General features: G+C 44.2%; 1 protein-coding gene across 1 annotated transcript in view; it reads left to right on the forward strand.

Annotated features, from left to right (window-relative positions):
* Window positions 1-4,494: 4,494 nt before the first annotated feature.
* Window positions 4,495-17,361, forward strand: part of KCTD16 (potassium channel tetramerization domain containing 16) — a 254,219-nt gene continuing 241,352 nt past the window's right edge. Inside the window, exons 1-2 of the mRNA XM_077326949.1 lie at window positions 4,495-5,055; window positions 5,316-6,467. Coding sequence (XP_077183064.1) covers window positions 5,636-6,467 — 832 coding nt within the window. The 5' untranslated portion in view covers window positions 4,495-5,055; window positions 5,316-5,635. The remainder of the gene's footprint in view (window positions 5,056-5,315; window positions 6,468-17,361) is intronic.

Raw genomic sequence — 17,361 nt, forward strand, 5'->3', positions numbered from 1 at the left:
ATGGGCATGATGAACATGATGGTGGTGCTGGCCAGGTTTGGACTGTAGGCAGAGATGGACTGATTATGCATAGGGCGGAATGGCCAGGCTGGTGATAACAGGGCAGCAGGGCTAATCCCCATGTACGAATGATGTTGCCACCATCCCAGCCCCCTCCTGGGGGGACATGCTACTCCACTGCTAGGAATCAGCGGCGGCCCAGCACAGCTGCCGCCATGCATAATTGGTCATGGAGCAGCAACAGCACCAACCCCAGCAGGACGATGAAGTTGATGTTGTACTCCAAGTGATTCAGGAACCTTACTAAGTGAGATGTGTGATTTGAGGAGGTGGTGTGAAGGACTCTGTGGAGAGGCAAGGGGGTGCCAGAGCAAAGATGTGGAAGCCTTGTGCTATGGCGGGGCTTTTCTTCCAATGCAAGAATACTAGCATGGTTGGGCTCTGGTTTCTCAGAAGTTCTGCTACTTGGCCAGAAGGCCCGTCTGTGAGCTACAAGAAGACAAGGTCAAGAGGTTTCCTCCTCGCTGCTTGGATGCATGCTTGCAGCTTCATGCTAGTCTCCATGCCCGCTCTGCAGGTCCTGCATCCTGCTTGCCAGGGGAGCTACAAAGTGCTTTATGTGCAGCACCCATTCATCCTTCTTGTGTTCATTAGGCTCTTCCAAGGCTGGCACGAACAACCACCACCATGCTTTTAGGCCCCCACCATTATAGTACTCAGGTGACGTAGCCTAGGGATGGCAGGCATTTCCATTTGGTTGGAGTGGCCACCAGGGTTCTGCGGGCAATGACAAGCCTTCAGTGATGACCAGTTGGAACTGTCAAGGGACCAATCTTCATAAAGGGCTGCGGGCCAAAGGCTCCCCATGCTCTAGGCTCTTGAGGGGCCATCTCAACCTGCTACTGGCGGTTTATGATTCAGAATCGGGCAGTTGATTAAATGTAGGCCCTTCAGAAAGTCTAGTTAGCCTCTTCCTTGCCATAACCCAGGTGCCAAGTGACCCTTGTGGCACTGCTAAACCCACAAGAGCTACCAGTGCCTGACCAACCCCAGGAAATGGCCTATTGGGAATATTCTCAGCAGATTAATGGCCATTCCCCCACCCACCCACCCACCCACCCATGTTGTTGGCTATTTGTAGTACAGTTTGCACTTGTCTCTCACTCACAAACATTAATGGCCAAATTCTTTCTGGATAAGAGCAGAAGTCTTTAGAGTAGGATATTGCAACAATTATGACATCATTGCTCTAACTAAATTGCACCAAGTGAGGCCCATGCACAATAAAAATTCTGTCCTTGCCTTGGTAGAAGTGGCATTCTTTCCTGCATGATTTCTGAAAGCAAGTGGAAAAGATAAGTGCCACTTAACACATGACATTGTAAAAAATTGATCTTAGTTCAGTGTAGGAAAATCTGTGTGTTCTGTGATGCATGATAACTTCACAAAAGTCTATTTTGGAGCATGGTCACAGTGCAAAACTTCTAATTATGTACACATTTTGCTGAACAAACACATTTGTTGATCATAGACGCCAGTGTGACTTGGTAGTCAGATTAGAATTGGTGAGACTTTGGCCATTTCCACATGTGCAAAATGTAGCATATTCAGCCCCCTCCACATGACGGCGCCAACATCCTGAGACTGCCTAGCAGGTGGCTCGCGATTTCAGCATTTTTAAATCACAATGTGGTAAATACAGGAAAGCGGATTTACCACCCTAAAATACATGAGCAACTGGTGATCAGCCAGGGAAAAGATTGTAAGGAGAGGGAAATGTGTGATAGTCTCTTGAGTATTGTCCCGCCCTTGCACCCACTCTCCCCTCTCCATTTCCTGCCCGAAAAATTATTTTTATTGAAACCCATGCCTCCGGGAGGGTGGTATATAAATATAAATAAATAAATAACCACACAAGATACAGCACACACACACGGAAGTACGGCAAGGGAGGCAGATTCCCACCCCTGCAGTAGTTCAACCGCAATCTGTAAGGTTCTCTCCAGTGGTCCTAAGCCACCAGACCCCCATCCCTTCTGCTCCTCCCCCCCACCCTGCTTGTCCGCCCGCCTATCACTCAGCCCTTCCCTTCCCTACTCATCTTGACTTCCAGCCCTATCCCTCCCTGAGCACTTCTTACGCCGCCATGCTGCCAGAATAGGGCCTTGATGTAGCCAGCGGTGGCAGCACGGCGGTGCAGTGGTGCGGTGGCGGCATGGCAGCAGCAGCCGTGTAAGAAGTGCTCGGGGAGGGATAGGGAGGGCAGCAGGAGTCCAAGGCAAGTGGGGAAAGGAGGGGTAAGCGGCAGGCAGGCGGACCAGTGGGGCGGGAGAAGAGGAGCAGAAGGGATGGGGGTATGATACATGAGAGGAGGAAGGGAAGGAGGCATTTGGGCAGCGAGTTGGTAGGGGGGCCTGGAGTAGCGGAGGTTACTTAGGACCACGAGAGAGAGCCTTAATGGTGGCTGAACTACTGCAGAGGTGGGCTGAACTACTTCCCCTCACTGTGCCCTCCACTGGCCGGCCACATTTGGATTTTTTTGTTTGTGCTTTAACTTCCGTGGCAACACTTATGCATAGCATGAGTATGCATTGCCACTTGTCGGTTTCAATTTAAAAAAAATTGCACTAGACCAACAAACCTCTGATTGCTTGATGGGCCGAGGAGTGGTGAGTAAAGGAGCGTGTTGCTCTCTCATGCTTTTTTCACCACTAGTGAGGAGGGCAAAAGGCGAGACGCAGCAGTAGAGTGTGGAAGGGCAAAATAGTGCGATTTACTATCCCGCAATTGCAGGTAGAAGACACCATGTGATTTAGCCCTCCTGGCCATGGGATGCCAGCCTCCAGGTGTGACCTGGGGATCCCTTGGGATTATAATTGTCAGACTAAAGAGACCAGTTTCCCTTGAGACACTGTCTGCTTTGGAGGGCAGACAGTATGGTATTGTACCCCTCTGAGGTCACTGTCCTCCCAGACTCCATCCCCCAAACTCTAGGAGGCTGAAGTTCTCCCAGCAGAACTGCTGTGGTTCATCCCCCTAGAACCTGGCATCCCCCTACCTATGGTTGGCGTGGCCAAACAGCAGCTCTCCAGATGTCCCATGAGAATTGTAGTCTGTGGACATCTGGAAAGCTTCAATTTGAACACCCCTGCTCTATGGCATCACATCCCAGCTGAGCTCTCTCCCCTCCCCAAACTCCACCCACAGGCCCCACACTCAAATGCCCAGGGATTCCGCAACCTGGAATCGGTAACTTTGCCCCTTTATCCCTACATAATATGTATGTAGGATGACTATTTGTTGTGAAAATGACTGCCCTGTGTTCTTAAGGGCTCTGTCATAATCTCTTAGAGCCATTAGGTGGTGCTGTAAGCATGCAAAATAACAGCAAGCAGTTGGGATTTTGCTGCTGAAAAACTGTTGTGAGGCCACAACAGGTAAGTGTTAGCAAAAACAGGAACAAAGTTAAATACAAGTTCCCCCCCCACCCGAAAGTTTATTGCTATATTAAATATGAATAATGATTGTGTGACTCTTGGCCACATGATGATCGATTGCAACTGGATAAGGACAATTGTCTTGGAAGACCATTAAGATAGTAAAGATCAGGAATCTGAGCTGAGTCCTGTCAGTCTGATATAAAGAAACACCCAAGCTGAAATGCTGCAGCGGATCCACCTTGTTGATTCTTGTTGACTAGAGATTCTTAAACTGGTGCATCTTCCGCTGCTTTTTAAGCTCCATATACAAACCAAGCATTTCTTATAAATGAAACCTGAAACAATTTTTTATTTCTGAGATATGGTTACATTCCTATCCTAACTTTGCAATACATTCCCCACCAGAGCAAAATGGCCCCTTCTGTTTCTTCCATTTCATAGTCATCCCCCCACCTCTTTCCCCGCTCCCACCCCTTTCCCCCTGGCTATTTCATAAACTTGACAAGTCATTGTGAGTTAATTTGGTCTGGAAAGGGTGACATTTTTCTATGTGTGGTCAGGGAGTTGAATTTCCATGTGTATATTGTTTCATTTTTTTCAGTGTGTCTTTGCAGGACAGTAAAGAAACCTGCACAGTTCCAATTTTTCACCCAATATTACAGAGGGATATGATTTATCAATGCAGTAAAAAAAAATGGTTCATGCAACAGGAACGATCTCTGCTCAGTACTACAAAGAACTTCAAGGCAGGCTCGGAGAAAGAAATATGTAAGGAATGAATCCTTTCATCCAGAGGATTAAGCCTGAGAAGCTTTCCTGGGGAATTGCTGCTTGGTTTGGGAATAGCTTTTTGTGGCAGCCTCATGCCACACTTCTGCTCCCTGCAACTCGTTAAAAAATGAGGAAGGGGGAAATGAACTCCCGAAGAGTGCCACCCCCTCCAGGTTGCTTGGCGTTCTCAAAGCCATATTCCTTTAAGATGATGTAATAGTCATCTCCCTGGATGGTTTCTTCCCTGCACTGCTGAAACAACAGCATCTGAACTGCACTGGGAACTGTGGAACCACCCAGCTCAGCAACCAGAGGAGCGGCTTGGATAGTGAAAGCAGAGCAGGCAGCTTCCCTGAGCGTCCGTTCCTACAGCTGCAGGCTTGTTATTCTCTGGCCCTGGCTGGGAACATGGGAGGCTCCCTGCCCTTACTGATGGAGAGGCTATCACCGTGGGATGCCACTGAAATGTGCCAGGGCTTATCTCAGAATCTGGGCTCTTTGCAAGACGTCTAAACCAAGGTCCTCCTCCTGACATTCTGTCTCACCCTTAAGGATGCTAACTGGATTTATGCTCTTCTTGCCTCTCTCCCCCTTCTGCCTCAGTTACTGCTGTTGAGCTCCCCAGCTCTTTATTACCATTCTGCTTAACTTTCTTATGCTTGGGTTTAACTTGTAACTTCTGCATGGATATTGCCAAATGGACTTCGTTTACTCTTTCAGTCCTTTACCTGCTCTGGATTTGCTGCTCACCAGATCCAGCCTGCCTTCATGCTGATTTTGGGGTTGCTTAGGAAAAAATTTTTTTGCTTCCCTTTGCAGGAATGATAGATCAGCTGTAACTAAGGTAAGACTGGGGGTTCCGATCCCTTCATTTACTTCTAAATTAGATGCTTGTGCCAGCTGTAATGTGCAGTGCCTTGTTAACTCTTTCAATCACTGTTTTAATGATTGGCCAGAAAGGAAATCTTAAAAAAATTAAATAGGGAAAATATTCCCAAATTGGTGTTACTTGGAGTGTTCAATACTTAAACTGCTTTTAACTCATTATTCATTTCTCATGCAAAGGGAAATAATTCTGTCTTCTCTTTCCCCTGTCTTCAATAGGCTTGTGAGACATGGTAAACTCGGCTTGATCCTGCCGTTTGGGCTATGCTGGAAGATCTGATTATTTAACTGCATTTCGTTGAACATTCAGCGTCACCTACCATTTCAGAATAAAGCTACTGTGCCTGGTCCTGTGGTAGTTGTTTTTTGGACAACTGGAAAAAATAGACCCCACAACCTTCTTTTCATGCTCCTTTCACCCCATCCCCAGTTCCAATACCTCACATATTAGGGCTTGGGAGGCCCTTGGGGAAGCAGGTGTACCTTGGATGTAACTGGGAGTTCTGCCTCAACTTGTGGTTGGTTTGTTTCAAAGTACCATGGCCTTGAGTGGAAACTGCAGGACTTACCTCCCTCCTAGAGAACAAGGGACAGTTGTGCAGTCCTTCCCAGAGGTAATAGAACTGAATGTGGGCGGCCAGGTTTATTTCACGCGCTACTCAACTTTAATAGGCATCCCCCACTCCCTGCTTTGGAAAATGTTCACCTCCAAGAGAGAGACTGTCAATGACCTAGCAAAGGATTCCAGGGGAAGGATTTTCATCGACAGAGATGGTTTCCTCTTCCGCTACATTCTGGACTATCTCAGGGACAAGCAGGTGGTCTTGCCTGACCACTTTCCAGAAAGAGGAAGGCTCAAGAGGGAAGCGGAGTACTTTCAGCTCCCAGACTTGGTCAAACTTCTGACTCCTGATGAGATCAAGCAAAGCCCCGATGACTATTGCCATAGTGACTATGAGGAGGTTTCCCAAAGCAGTGACACAAGGATAAGTGCCCCATCATCACTCTTACCTTCGGATCGAAAGTGGGGCTTCATTACCATTGGCTACAGAGGGTCATGCACCATGGGCAGGGAGACCCAAGCAGATGCCAAGTTCAGGAGAGTCCCAAGGATTTTGGTTTGTGGAAGGATTGCTTTAGTCAAAGAAGTTTTTGGAGAAAGTTTGAATGAGAGCAGAGACCCAGACCGGGCTCCAGATAGATATACCTCCAGGTTCTACCTGAAGTTTAGGCACCTGGAAAGGGCTTTTGACATGTTGTCAGAATGTGGATTCCACATGGTAGCATGTAATTCTTCGGTGACAGCTTCTTTTGTCAATCAATACACTGATGACAAGATTTGGTCCAGCTACACGGAATACGTCTTCTACCGTAAGTACAGGAGACACTGGTGTGGCGAGAGTTTGGATGCAGAACGAATGGTGTTTTCTGCTTCGTTTATATCCATAGCTTGAATGAGTGTCACAATTCTTGCTGCTAACTCTAGCTTCTTGCCAGAAGAACAGGAACCAAATGAATCTGTTTAGCTTAACTCTTTAAAGGCATTGACAGAGAACTTTAGTGGTGTGGTCTTGGCTAGGTGGCAGCACAGACTGCCAAAATTCCCCTCTTTACTGTTAGTGCCTACTCACGCAGACATGCCGTGATGCTGTGGTCACACCTTTCTTACGTGCCTGGTTACCTTGTGCATCTTTTGAGTGTTCTTTCGATGTAATGTAAGCTCTACTCAGACACTGCTGATTTAATTATAGAAGATCTTCAAATGAAGTTCAGTTTACAAAGGCGCTCGATAATAATCATGCCCTGTCAACAAAGCCCCAGTTCTTCCATGCAGAGAAAGGAAAGGGAAATCTACTCACTCTGGCTGCTTTCCGTCAGGGGCGACATTCATAATCAAGGTCTTGTATAAAGCACTCTCTATATCCAGGAATGAACCTACTTTATCTTTGCTGGGATGACATAAATGTGCCTCCGAACTCGATACCTTTTCTCTGCTGGTAGCAATTGCATCAGATGACCTACTGCTTTTGAACTAATTTTCCGGCTGGTTGCTTCAACAGCCTTGTTAACTTGCCAAGCTAGGCATTATGTGGGAGGTGAGCGAATCAGACAATGGTTACACCAGGAGTGTGAGATTTCCATCATTCTATGGCAGAACTTGATGTAGGCTGAAGCATTGTAGCCTGAGTTTACTTCCAAGGGAGAAGAAATTAGCCTGTTAGTACAACCAAGTATGCATTGTGTTTTTAAAGATACTGTTTTGTGGTAGAGGTTAATGTTAGACACCTGCTTCTTATCTTATTGACTTAGTGCATTATGCCTCACTGTTTGAATGAGTGTGCGATAGTTGCTTGATCTGCAAGTCTGCAGAATTTGAGAAGTGGTGTCTGTTTAATGGTCATATTTCTGGTGGGTGTCCAGTCTCTTAAGACACTTGTTTTAGAAGTTCACAAAAGCATCAAGTGCATTTGCTGTCAATGATTTTTCTATATGCCTACAATTTAATTTCTGAAGTATTCTTACCAACATAATTCACACTGATCTGTCTGCTGCAGAAAGTAATGGGGGGGAAATAGAAAAGTATAAGCTATGTCTTGACAATGCCGTTCTAAGCAGAGTTGCACTCTTCTACGTGAACTGGCATCAGTGGATGTAGAAGGACATAGCTCTATTTACGATCATATGCTAGTTATCTCATGTAAATGATTACCAATGTGTCTGTTTACCTGTGTGGGGGGGGAGGGGAGGAGATCCAGAAAGCTGCTGCAGTTGTAGTTGTTTTTTATTTTGTCCATTAGCCCAGTGCTCAGGATGAAACTATGTGCTGGTTAGGAAAGAAAGATAATGGATATTTCTTGTTTAATGCCGCCTGTTTTAAAATATTGGGATATTTTGTGTCCTTTGATCTCTAAAATGCTTTTCAAAGTAGAAAAATGAAGATTGCAGGTTGTCTCACCATTCTGACTTGTTTAAAAAAGAATGTAAACTGTTAAGCTTTTTCCCTCCCTGTTATAATCACAGGTTGTACAATTAGTGCAACTGGCAGTAAATCTGTCCTGATGATACAGTTCCCAGGGCTCCATCCCTTGATAAATATAGTAGTAGCTCTTTCACTCTTACTCTGAAATACCCATCATTCTTTGTTGAGTTATATTCTCTGTCTCTGCCATATGGATATATGTGTTTACACACACACACAAACACACACACACTATGGAAAGAAGTGGTAAAGTTCAGCGCCTTGGCACTTGAGGTATGATCCACACAGGTGTTTTGGTGTATTAACAGTCCTTCCTTGCCAAGTTACCAACAGTGAAGGCTTAACAGATTCTAGGCATCTCTGAACATGAGGCCCAGGTAGCTGCTGTGAAACAAATATGCTGGTGCTTCTTTATCTGATGGTGGCAGCACAAAGCTCCTGGTTTGAAAATAGGACACCACTGACTGGTGGCTGCTTACCACAGGCTGAAGCTGCTTCCTTAAGATTTGGTAGCAGCTCCTGGGGTTGCAAATCAGCTGGGCCATGAATTCTTCCAATTGTGCTACCAGGAGAGCCACAGACAATATTAAGATGTGGGTTAGGCTTTCCATGATTTATCTACTATCATGTTGTTAATGATAGTGAACCAACTCTCTTGTCTTAGGGTGGGGTTAAGAATAAGGTGACCAGATTTTAACATTGGTAAAGCGGGACACCATTGATTGGGGGGGGGGGGGGGGTTCTTGATTAAAATTTTGGTCTATATGGAGCAACAAAAAGTTTCACAGAACGCATAGAATGCAAAAATAGTATTGTATATTTTTTAAAAATTTCAACATAAGTACAATTTGCCAGGTATCCCCAGATGTCCAAAAGTGGGACAATCTGGTCACCTTAGTTAAGAACCAAAATCCTTTGCTGAACCATACTTTGAGATTAATTCCATATCTATTGTATTTATTTATTATTTGATTTGTATACCTTCCTTTTCTGCAAGTGGGCCTGCGGCGGTTTGCAACAATGAATAAAATTTCATCAAACAGTTCAAACACAAAGTTCAGTTTTTTCATTCCCCTCTCACTGCCTTTCTATACCATGTGAGGAAATGGTCATTGGATAGGGAGCCAAGGAGAGGATGGAGGTCCATATGTTCTCTGACCACCATGGCCTTCACAAGAGGCCTGGTGGATGAGTGCTACCTTGCAGGCCCTGCTGTTGACAGTTCTCTCTTACCTGTAAGCCACGTTCCCTCCTTGGCCAGCCTGCATGCATTTGCTCATGCAACAATTTGAAGCATTTCATATGTAAGGTACTTTTACCTGGCAGGAATCTTATAGTGGACCTGGAGGTTGTGTGTGATCATTCACAGCATTCCTTGACTTGTTTCTAAGGGAACTGATATTTAAATAATTTCATCAGGCCTGGAAATTTTGAACTTTATGTTACTGGAGTGTTTGATTCATATGATAAAGTGAACAAATATTAATTACATCTATAGCTTTTCCACATGGAATGGAAAAACCCATTTTGTCTGAAAGAGTTTGAAAATACTTCAGTGATGCATGTGAACTATCAAGTTTCAGATTCCATAGAAATGGCTTTTGGTTTCACTGCTTGGTACTTTTGGGGCCATAAGACATTTATTCTTTCATTTAGTTTGATTCACATCCAGTAGCCCCTTAGAGACCAACAAGATTGGTTGGGATATATGCTTTCAGAAGTCAAAGCTCTCTTTGTAAGATGCACAAAGAGAACTTTGTCCTGCAAAAGCCCATCCCCTCGAAACCTTGCTGATTTGTAAGCTGCTAATGGACCTGAGCCTCTTGTGGCGCAGAGTGGTAAGGCAGCAGTCATGCAGTCTGAAAGCTTTGCCCATGAGGCTGGGAGTTCGATCCCAGCAGCCGGCTCAGGGTTGACCCATCCTTCCATCCTTTAGAGGTCGGTAAAATGAGTACCCAGCTTGCTGGGGGGTAAACGGTAATGACTGGGGAAGGCACTGGCAAACCGCCCTGTATTGAGTCTGCCATGAAAACGCTAGAGAGCGTCACCCCAAGGGTCAGACATGACTCGATGCTTGCACAGGGGATACCTTGACCTTTACCTTTTAATGGACCTGAAGCTGGCTACTGGGCTCAAATCTGGAATTGGTACCCCTTACCAGTTCCCAGTGGGTAAGGACTCTTGCACTCCTATTACTAAAATATGGCCTACTTATACCTTTCAAGGAATAAAATAGGCATTTTCTCCTGAACTCATGAGTTTGTATCTATGGCAGAGGTTCTGAACCTGCAGTACATGGACCTCTAGAGTATTCTGGATGAACTTTGGAGAGTTCATGAAATCTCTCCCCCCCCCCTTCTATTTCCTTCCCATTTGAAAATTGTTTTTTGTGCAAAACAGTGAGGTCAAATTCTTACTAAGGAACTTTTCACTTTTAACAAGTATAGGGTGGCATGGGGTGCTTACCTACACAGTCAAGTAATGTACATTCATCATCATCACCATGTTATGATGTCTAGAATACTTTCCCATTGGAAAAAAGTACCCTGCCATTATGGCTCTGAAATCTGTTTTTATTTACTTTTGTGTATATGTGTTTATGTGCATTTTTCTGGGGATGGGGTCCATAGTTTTCTTCAGATATGCCATGAAGATCACCCTCCAAATAGTTGAAATATACAGATCTGTAGTGTGCATGATTCTAAAAAGATTGATTTTCCATCACAAATCAGCTAGGGATACCATCCTCTAGTCTAGATGGAACTTGAAGATCTGGAATTACAGCTCCTCTCCAGACTACAGAGATCAGTTTCTCTGGAGAAAATGGATGTTTTGGAGAGTATATTGTTGGTAGAGTTTAAATTGGCAAAGAAGTGTGCATCACCAAACAGATTAAAAATAATAAAATAGTTTTATTAAGAAGAGAAATAACTTTGTATAAAAAGAGGAGAGAGAGAGATTCCTAACTGTCTAACTGCTATGTTCTATTAATCATTCTGTTTATTCAGGAGGCAAACAGGGAGGAAATGTGCTCAAAGGAGCAGAAAGTCTCCAATTGAGACAACTGTGACACAGAGAAGATTATTGGGAAAATGTCAGTATGTTTCTGATTTAAATACGCTAATTGCACATCTCCTATAACCCCTGCAGGACATATCCCATGTTCTATTCAACCATGCACACTATAGATCTTGTATATTCTGACATTTATGATATTGCACCTCACAGAAGTTCCTGTCCTTCTCAGGATCTACCCCCAAATCTCCAGGGATTTCCCAACCTAGAGCTGGCAACCCTGTGCCCCCAACCCTTGCTGCTGGCTGGTGGGGTCCTGACAACCCTAAAACCAGTAATTATCTCTAGGGAAACTGATCTCTGTGAGCTGGACATTAAATGTAATTCCAGGAGATCTTCAGGCCCCACCTAAAAGCTGGCAATCATACGTACTAGTAATATTGCAATTTAAATCCTTGTTAAAATACAATGATGATCTGGATGTTTGTGCATAACCTCCTTTTGAGCACTCTGATGTAAAGAAATCCATATTGAGAATGTCCAGAGTGGTCAGAGTCCTGTCACATCAAATTTCCAAATTCTTGTTTCAGAAACTCGTAGGACCGATAAAACTGACATCTGGTTTTCCAGTGGGACATTCCAGCTTCTTTGCAGCTGCACGGCCATAATTATTTAATTAGAAGCTGCCAACTGTGCCTATATAAGCATTAATTCATCAAGCTGTTGTGCTGAGGTTAATGGGCTGAAACAGTGGGAGGTATTCTGAAGCAACTAGTTAGCGACAAGCAAAGATATTCTTTGGTCAGCTTAACTACCTTCTGAGCTTGGGAACGTGGTTGGAAACACAGATATTTTGAAAAGATAATGAGACAGTCTGCTGAAACTGAGACAAAGCAGAAAAATACTGCATCTGTTCAGAAGTTGGTGGATGGATTTAAAGAAAAATATGAGAGTGAAGGTGGGCAGAGTCATGCCTCAAAGTTTAATGGCAGCTGAGTTTCACCAACGAAAAGTCTGCCGCAGTTCTCTGTGGCTGATACACGCAAGCATCCAAAAATTCTATTGGGGAATTTGTATTCACTTTGTACTTTCAAAAGCCACACAGATGGAAGCCAGAGTAGGAAAATTGGTTCTGCATTGCTGAGTGAGTGGGGATAGGGGATACAGAGCAAGGCATAGGGATTGACAAGGCAATGTGTAGATTTGGTGCAGCTGAGCTTTAAACTAGGCCAGTACAAGGGGGAATCAGGAAGTAGGCTGTGCCTGTGTGTATATTGGGTCAATTATACTTAACTGATCCAGGGATTATTGGCATTTCACATAGTGTATGTCCGAATGAAAGACCGCCCATTCCAGAGGATGAGTTCCCATTTTAGATGGTTCATAGGCCCCAGCTATATTTTGATCCTTTGGGTGCCTTCTTTCTGTTTTCATATGGCCAAGATTAATTTTTTGGGATGTAGATAGGGAGTCCAGAATGTGCCAAATTTCTACTGTCCTGAGATTTCTCTCCTTTTCATACCCTTCCCATTCTTTGCAGCTCATCAGTTCAGATTCAGAATACCTTTATTGGCATAAAGCTCATCAGTATTTCATCCCAAGTATAATCCTTAGTCATTTAGTCATTTTCTGTGAAAGGAGAAGAACCTTTTGCATATGTTTTTCTGAGACAGTTCTCCATAAGGCTTCTTCCTAGGCTGTCAATGTACAAACTGGACTGGGGCTGGAGCCGTGAACCTCCACGGAGCTTTTATTCCAATCCCAGGTCGATTCAGTCCCTGCCGTCTATACTGAATGCAATTTTGATTTTGGGTGATTTAAATTTTTCATCTGCAACAAGCATGATTGATCTGGAGTGACCCTACCTTTCCCCTGTTATATCCAGGAGTGGATATAGCCCTCGATATTTGAAAAATCAGCATGAGTAAAGGTGCATCTCTCTGCTTTTCCCGAACTAACTTGCTGCCTCGAGACTGCAATGCTGTAGAAAAGCCCTGATTGGCCAGGGCCTCAGTTCAAAGACTTCCTAGGTTGCAAGGCTTCCCTTAAAGGGGAAGTCCTAACCTCTCGGCAGAAGCTCCAGAAGCTCTAACCTCTCAGCAGAGATTTTTCTCTTTGATTTATTACCCCTCCTCTGCTCTCTCCAATCCTCTCCCCCCCTTTCAGGAAAAGAAAGAGGTTCCTGCTGTGCTTGGCTCCCCCCCCCCCTTTCTGGGCTTCCCTAATCACATGTAGAACACTTTCTGTTTAAATCGGGGGGGGGGGGGGATAGAGGAAGACCTGAGTTCAAATCGATCTGAATTCAGCAGGATCCACAATGGAATAAACAAAGTAAGTGCAGAATCAGCCCTGGAGATCTCCCAGAATTACAACTGATCACCAGATGACAGAGACCCGATGTCCTGAAGAACATGGCTGCTTTGGAAGGCGGAGACTCATTCGTTGCTTAGGTCCTCCCTTCTCCAAACCCTGCCCTCTCCAGGCTCCCCTCCCAAATCCCTAGAAATTTCCCAGCCCAGGATTACCAACCCTATAACAACACACAGCTTTTGTTTTGACTGTAAATAGTTCCAGAATGCACTGCCATGTTGGATGTGTTTGTTCAGAAAATTATGTCATTTCAGAATTACCTCCTCCCTGGAACACTTTTTAAAATCAGAAATGGACTTGTCGTCTCTATTTGCCTCACTCTTTCCTCCCTTTTGCAAAGTTATTTTGTTCACCTGACCCACAGCACTAAGCAATGGAGAATATCCTATAGGACTTCACTCATATGTAAACACTGAGGAAAAATACTCATGTTTTCTTCCTTGAGGAATAAAGCACAGTTATAGAGAGACAGCAAGTAGCAAAGCAGTTCTACTTGGTGCTGAGCAGAGACTGTGGCGTAGGTGGGGGGTGGGGGGGGGAGAGATCTGTGAATTGCTGACATGACAATAGTCTTATCCTCCAAGGACCCTTGACTGAGTGGCAGCAATTAATGAAGGCTGATGAAAGAGGCAGTTCTCCCTGGAGTCATTTATCCTCTTTGGAATGACTGGAACGGCACAGAACACCACTGGAAGTTGCCATCTTGTATTGTGGAAGGTTGAAAACCCAAGGCTGGCTCAGGAGCTGGTAGCTAAAACGAAGACATGTAGGATAGCTTCCTGTTATTTCGCTGCCAACAGAATAAAACGGTGGCCTCAACTGATGTCGCTTTGGGACTAACAGTGCCAAGGAACAAAGCGTGTGTTTATTAAGAGATGAAATTGGGCCTTCTGTTACATACAGATGAGCTCTGAAATTGTGTGTTCCACTTCATCCCCCTTGTAGCTAGATGCTTCTTGCCAGACTTTTCTCCTCACCCACCACATTCTGGAGCCAGCCCTATGGGGTAGCGTGAAAGGATGCTTGCCAGATATGAAGGCATCCATAGGAATTGGTCTCCCAGTTAGGAAGCCATTTAAGGTGACCATGGGCCCCAAGTCTCAAGTGTCTTTTCCATGGGAAACTTTCTTCAGGCTACTTGGAACACCACTTCTCAGGAAAATGGAAGAAAAGGAATAGGTAGAAATGAGGAGGAGTGTTTTTAAAAAAATGGCTTTGTGAAAGGGGAAGTGTTGGGGATGCTAATCTTCCAGTTTAAGCCAACAAAACAGGGAGCTTCTCAATCACCATTCACATAATGAGTTCACAGCTACATGCAAATCAATGTATACATTATTGCTAGAGACATTAGCTGACCAAGTATGAAAGGGTCTCTTTAAAAAAAGGTGGAGGGAGAGTATTATAAACATTTCTTCAAGTCTTGCCTTGCCTTGTCTTCATAACCATGCATTTAAAATATCTTCGGCAGATGTAATGTTCAAAGGAAACTTTTGAGATATCCTCGGCAAAATGACTCTAGGCAGAAAATTAATTGACAGGCGTTGTGTGCCTTCAAGACAGCTGCTGCTTCCACTTATTATTATAATACCAGCCCTGTGGATTGTGGTCCTGTTTTCACCTTAGCCTTTCCACAAAACCACTGTTCAGTCTATTCACTCTACTGTTAAAAGTCTATTATGAATATTATAGTTGAGGGATCCTCATCACATTATTGGTGTTTAAATGAGTGCATGCTGTTGGGTGGGACTATTTGGGAAAATGTACACAATAACTGGTGTCTACTCAGCTGTCTGATTTATAACCTTTAACAACAAATGCAGGAGAAATCCCAAGAGGTTGCTGATGACATACTTTACCTCAGACTAATTTAACCAACCACAATGTGTCACCGTTTCTCTCGGCACAAAGCTTGAGACAGCGTTTCATTAGTAAGTATATTTGCATTTACATACACGCAGCTTAAATGGAATCACAAAGCAGAAAACCTGCCAGCAATAAATGTTTGCTGAGGCAAACTTTGTTTTGTTGTTGCATTATCACAGTGTTGCTTTGGTGCTGGCATAATTTGGTGAATTGATGTGACAAAAAGTCCTGTGGCATCCAAAAGGCTAGAGGATAGCAGCGGCTGCTTGAAGAAGATACACATAAGTGAAGTGCAGGGGGAAAAATCAATATTGTACAATGAGGCTAAAGGGCAAATAAAACGCAAGAGGTATAATACATAATTCAACCCATCAGCTGTCTCCTATTCCCATTAGCACACTTAGAGAGGAGAGCACAACTCACAAGTTCTGCTGGTAAATTTGCTGAATTGTTTCAGGGATTTGTTTTTTTTTTTTTATTTGTTTTGGAAACCAGATTTTATTTCCCAGTATGGTAAGGTGTCCCGAGTTTTACGGGAAGGGCATGATATGATTCTTAAACAAATAGAATAAAACAACTCAGAAAATCACCTTTTACACTGGGATTAACTCATGTAGGCCAAACATCTGTGTCAATTGCAGGAAGACAGTTTTCCCTCTCATGATTTTTGTCAAATAGATAGGCAAATGGGAGGATCCAGGTTAGCCCAAGCTCACCAGACTTTGTATGCTAAACCAGGCTGTCTCTGGTTAGTGGTTAGATAGGAGTTCATCAAGAAAGTGCAGGGCTGTTCCATCCCCTGTATCCCCTGTGCAAGCACCCGGTCATGTCTGACCCTTGGGGTGACGCCCTCTAGCGTTTTCATGGCAGACTCAATACGGGGTGGTTTGCCAGTGCCTTCCCCAGTCATTACTGTTTACCCCCCAGCAAGCTGGGTGCTCATTTTACCCACCTCGAAAGGATGGAAGGCTGAGTCAACCTTGAGCCGGCTGCTGGGATTGAACTCCCAGCCTCATGGGCAAAGCTTTCAGACGGCTGCCTTACCACTCTGCGCCACAAGAGGTTCATGGGCTGTTCCATAGAGGGAGGCAATTACAAATCATTTATCTTTGTCTCATCTTGAAGACTCTATCGGATCACCATAAGTCAGTTGTAGGATGTTCCACTGCGTCATGGGCAACCCAATCCTATACAAGTTTTCCCCCAAATAAATTCTATTGGATTTGCTTCTATTGGGCCACACACATGAGTATATTGTAGACTGCAGCTATAATGAGCTTGAGCAAGGCTTCCCGGACAAAATCTTGCTGTTTATGAAAAATGTCAAGATTTAAAATTGCCCCCTGGCAATGTTATACAAGCTTTTTCAGAATGGCAATTGTACATCAAAGAAAGGTAATTTCTGAAGGATTTAGCAAGCATAACTGAGTATTCTAGGATACAGTGCTTTCCTCTGTCCATTTTGTATTAATCTAATTTCCTCCACCAACATTGTTAAAAATACGTTTGCTTTTTGCATCTAGATACATACTAGGAAATAATTCTGATTGAATTAATTGGGGCATATTTCCAAGAAATTGGGTGAAAGACTGCAGTATTTGATGGATAAACTACCATTAAAGTTTTGATTTGATTTCTGTTAGTTCCCCATCCAAGTGAACAGGTGCTTGTTTGTTTTTGGTTTTTAACAGAGAGGACCAAAGGGACTGGATCATCCAATTTCATTTTTTGCATGGCATCCCTGTCAAAGTGACAGCTAGGATTGCCAGCCAATAGAAACCAGAGGGAGAGGGATGAGAATAGGGGAATAGTGCTCTGCTAGCAGTGTGCCACTTTCAGGCCCCCAAGAGAAGGGTGAGTTTTGCCCAAATCCTAGAGCATCACTTTGTCATCACACCAGTGGTCTGATGTTATGTCTGGGCATTTTACCGGATGTGAAGTTGCACTGCCAGCATGGCCCTTGGCAAACTAGTGGGCAACAAAAAGAGTGGACCATGAGACTTGAGCCTCCCTTGTGACAGTCAGGGTGTAGTAGTT

Source organism: Paroedura picta, chromosome 3, assembly GCF_049243985.1.
Source record: "Paroedura picta isolate Pp20150507F chromosome 3, Ppicta_v3.0, whole genome shotgun sequence".
NCBI lineage: Eukaryota > Metazoa > Chordata > Lepidosauria > Squamata > Gekkonidae > Paroedura > Paroedura picta.